We start from the raw sequence: 3,250 nt of genomic DNA, 5'->3' as shown, positions 1-3,250 counted from the left end.
GTTCAGTCTCCCTCAGGTCCTCCTCGTTTGGGCCACACCCATCCTTTGTGCACTGAAACAGACAGCACCGACCTCAGCAAGTGGGCAGAAGGGCCAGCGCAACCAGTCAGGTAGCAGTGAGTGGAGGGTGCACAATTCAACAGCTCCTGCATGCAAGCAAGCGCCTGGACGTCGAGCATGAAGAACTGGGCAGCATGCTCGGATCTGAGCATTGACACAATGACGTCACCCTTTCCTCCGTCCTCTCATTGTTTTGTCTGTAGCAGTGCCGAGATTCTAGAACTCGAGGTCACTCATTTTCGGGACCCCAGTCTGTCTGTGGCTCACAGTTGGAGTCATGGCCAAGAAGCTTTATTATGAGTTTCAACTTAATACTACGCAAGATTATGGGGATGAAATAGTGTATGAGGACGGGGTTGTGGCCTCCTCCTCAGCCGCAGCCAAGGAAGCAGTTGGTGGCCATTGTGGATGCTGCATAGGTCTCCCATATATCAGACTCTATGACAGCATCCAGGGCCAGGATAGCGAGAGAGACTCTGAGGAAAGTGATGCCAACGTGGGAGAAAGCAGTGGCCACCCGGAATGTTCTTTGGAGCTTGACCCGGAAGATCTGAACACCTCAGTGGCTGGTGTGGCAAGGATTCCTCAGAGGCACCAGGGTCCTCAAAACCATTTCCGTTTCACACAGCGCCAGATCCAGAAAATGGAAAGAGTCTTTAAAAAATCCCAGTACCCAGATTTGGCTGCCAGGTATGTGGCTTGGACCAAGAGCTCCCCACCCTCCCTGGCCTCTGGTTCATGTTGAGGTGTCCTTTTGTGCTTCAAGACCCTGTATTCCCTATCGCCCATCTCCAAGTCACAGGGGTCTTCTCCTTTGGTGGTGGGTACGGGAGGGTGCCCTGTGTGGGGGCTGAGCTCAGTAACAACATGTAGTGCTGGCGTGAAGCAAGTGTCCCTAGTCAACACCTCTCATTCCAAGTAATATTTTAATTTCTGTGAAATATAGAGACCAGAGTTTAGTGGACCCAAACAACTTACTAGCATCAAGTTCACGAGTGCTAGGGGTTTATACTGTGTTTGGTGACCTCCCCACCAGTAGTCTCCTCATCTTTTCAGGGACTTTGTACCTAACCATCAACTCCTTTTGGGTTCTCTTTCCCCTCCCCAGTGCTTTTTTCTTTTCTTTTCTTTTCTTTTCTTTTCTTTTCTTTTCTTCTCTTCTCTTCTCTTTTCTTTTCTCTTCTTTTCTTTTGTTTCTTTCTTTCTTCCTTTCTTTTTTGGTTTTTTCGAGACAGGGTTTCTCTTTAGCTTTTGGAGCCTATCCTGGAACTAGTTCTTGTAGAGCAGCTGGCCTGGGACTCACAGACATCTGCCTGCCTCTGCCTCCTGAGTGCTGGGATTAAAGGCATGTGCCACCACTGCCAGGCCCCAAGTGCTGTTTTTAAATTAGCATACTTTGCTCAGCATAGACTTTGACATTTATTTTTAATTTTTGAAAGTTTGTTAAAATTATTTGTCTCTATCATTTAGAAACTTTTGCAGGAAATTAAGACATATCAAAAGTATGACTGCCTCTAAGAATGAAAGTTAATACTGAGTGTGAGGGTAGAGGATGGTGATATTTTAAAAGGCATAGAATTCATATATGACATTGTATTGCATGTAAAACAGAATGATAAACATCCGTGGTTGTCTTTACACAGGGAAGAACTTGCGAGAGCTCTGAACGTGCCTGAAGACAAACTGAAGGTCAGTGAATCCAAACACAGCAATTGGACAGACAATCTATGGCCTTCTTTAGGGTTAGCTAGCCTTAACCTAGGCACTTTTAAATGAATGGATTTCATTTTTCCCTCTTTGAATGTTTGATTTTTGGCACAGGGTTTCTCTATGTAACCCTTGCTGTCCTAGAACTCGGGGTTCTTTTACCTCCAGTCCCCCAAGAGCTGAGATTACAGCACCTGACAAACTGAGCTGTATTAACTCTATTTTTACATTAATTAAAACACTGCATAAAAGGGTCATCATCTCTAGGTGGACAACCATCATAGCATATGTTGTTCACTGTGATGCAGTTCCTGACCCTCAGCTGGCCAGACACTTGGCCTCCTACTGAAATACTCCTTGCCCCTCTAACTCTTTGATTGTTCCCGTCTTTCTGTTTTGTGTCTGGAATATCAGGTTAAAAGTACTACACTGCATAAAGAAAAAAATGATCATATCTTGGGACGATGGTAATACATAGTGGCATCCCTTAATGTTAATTTTCTGGCATTCTGTGTTGTGTCTAGTCAAACACGTTACCAAAAGTTATATTAGGATTGAGTGGAGGTAAGGACTGATAGATATGGAAGAACAACACTTAAAACACAGAGATTAATATTGTGCAGGGCAGGATTCTGGAAGTCTTGCTGAAGCAGAGATAATATTCCTCATCCTAATGCTGGAGAACTTTGTATAACATGAAAGAATATGCTGGTCAGATTTACCATGGGTGGAAGTCCCCACTGAAGTGTTTATACTGCAGGAAAAAGACAAAATCATGGCCCTATTTGCAGAGGTTGACACACAGCCGGGGCTTATTTTGTGAGCTGAGTAGGAAGTTCCATGTTAGATGCCTTAAAGTGACTTTTTTCTCTTGTCTCTGGGGGTGGAAGCCAATGCTAAAACAATCTTGTCTCCCTCTGATTTTAAGTGTGGTTTGCCAACCGAAGAGCCAAAGAGAGGAAGAAGAAAACACTCGTACGGTAGAAAACACACCTCCAGTTGAAGACATCATTATACTTAGAGACATAGAAGAAGATTCTTCCTAGAATGACATCATCCTTCGTTCAGGAGCCAAATGGCTAATTGGTGACCCATGTGCCCATTGTTAAGCTTAACTAATATTGAACACTCATGTTAACAATAAAAACATAACCTCCACATGCTTTCTGGTATTTTGTAGGCTATGATGTACACTTTTCAGGAAATTCCTTTTAAACAGAATGACAAAGTCTAGTTTCATGGGGTATCATTTCTAAGTCATGAGTGTTGCTTGCATAGATGAATATTCCCAATATGTGGTGATTGGGAGACAGTGGGTCACATAAGCCTTCTTGATTCAGGCTCAATTGATCCTTTGAGCAAGAGATTCAGAAGTAATCCTGCAAACAAGAAATCTAAGGAGAAGCTGGCATAGATGATATTGATGGTTTGAATGCATTTTACTTGGGAGATTGTACCATTTTTTTCCTCATAATGAAAATAG

At 43.4% G+C, this 3,250-nt stretch overlaps 1 protein-coding gene across 1 annotated transcript; it reads left to right on the top strand.

The window, feature by feature from the left end:
* The first annotated feature begins 290 nt into the window (after window positions 1–290).
* LOC125403677 (uncharacterized) lies at window positions 291–2,925 on the top strand. The gene is made up of 3 exons (XM_087903034.1): window positions 291–750; window positions 1,704–1,749; window positions 2,696–2,925. Exons 1-3 carry the CDS (start codon window positions 338–340, stop codon window positions 2,768–2,770), a joined length of 534 nt encoding a protein of 177 aa, XP_087759160.1. The 5' UTR covers window positions 291–337; the 3' UTR covers window positions 2,771–2,925.
* Window positions 2,926–3,250: the final 325 nt, after the last annotated feature.

This window comes from Myodes glareolus, chromosome X, assembly GCF_982192425.1.
Source record: "Myodes glareolus chromosome X, mMyoGla1.1, whole genome shotgun sequence".
In the NCBI taxonomy this organism is placed as follows: Eukaryota; Metazoa; Chordata; class Mammalia; order Rodentia; family Cricetidae; genus Myodes; species Myodes glareolus.
The sequence above is the reverse complement of the archived record's forward strand: the minus strand, read 5'-3'. Positions and strand labels throughout refer to the sequence as shown.

Bases quoted from the DNA above. Each gene is read 5' to 3' on its own strand.
- LOC125403677 (XM_087903034.1), top strand. From the start codon at position 338: ATGGCCAAGAAGCTTTATTATGAGTTTCAACTTAATACTACGCAAGAT. The intron at 751-1,703 runs GTATGTGGCTTG...GTCTTTACACAG, and splicing joins TACCCAGATTTGGCTGCCAG to GGAAGAACTTGCGAGAGCTC. The intron at 1,750-2,695 runs GTCAGTGAATCC...TCTGATTTTAAG, and splicing joins TGCCTGAAGACAAACTGAAG to TGTGGTTTGCCAACCGAAGA.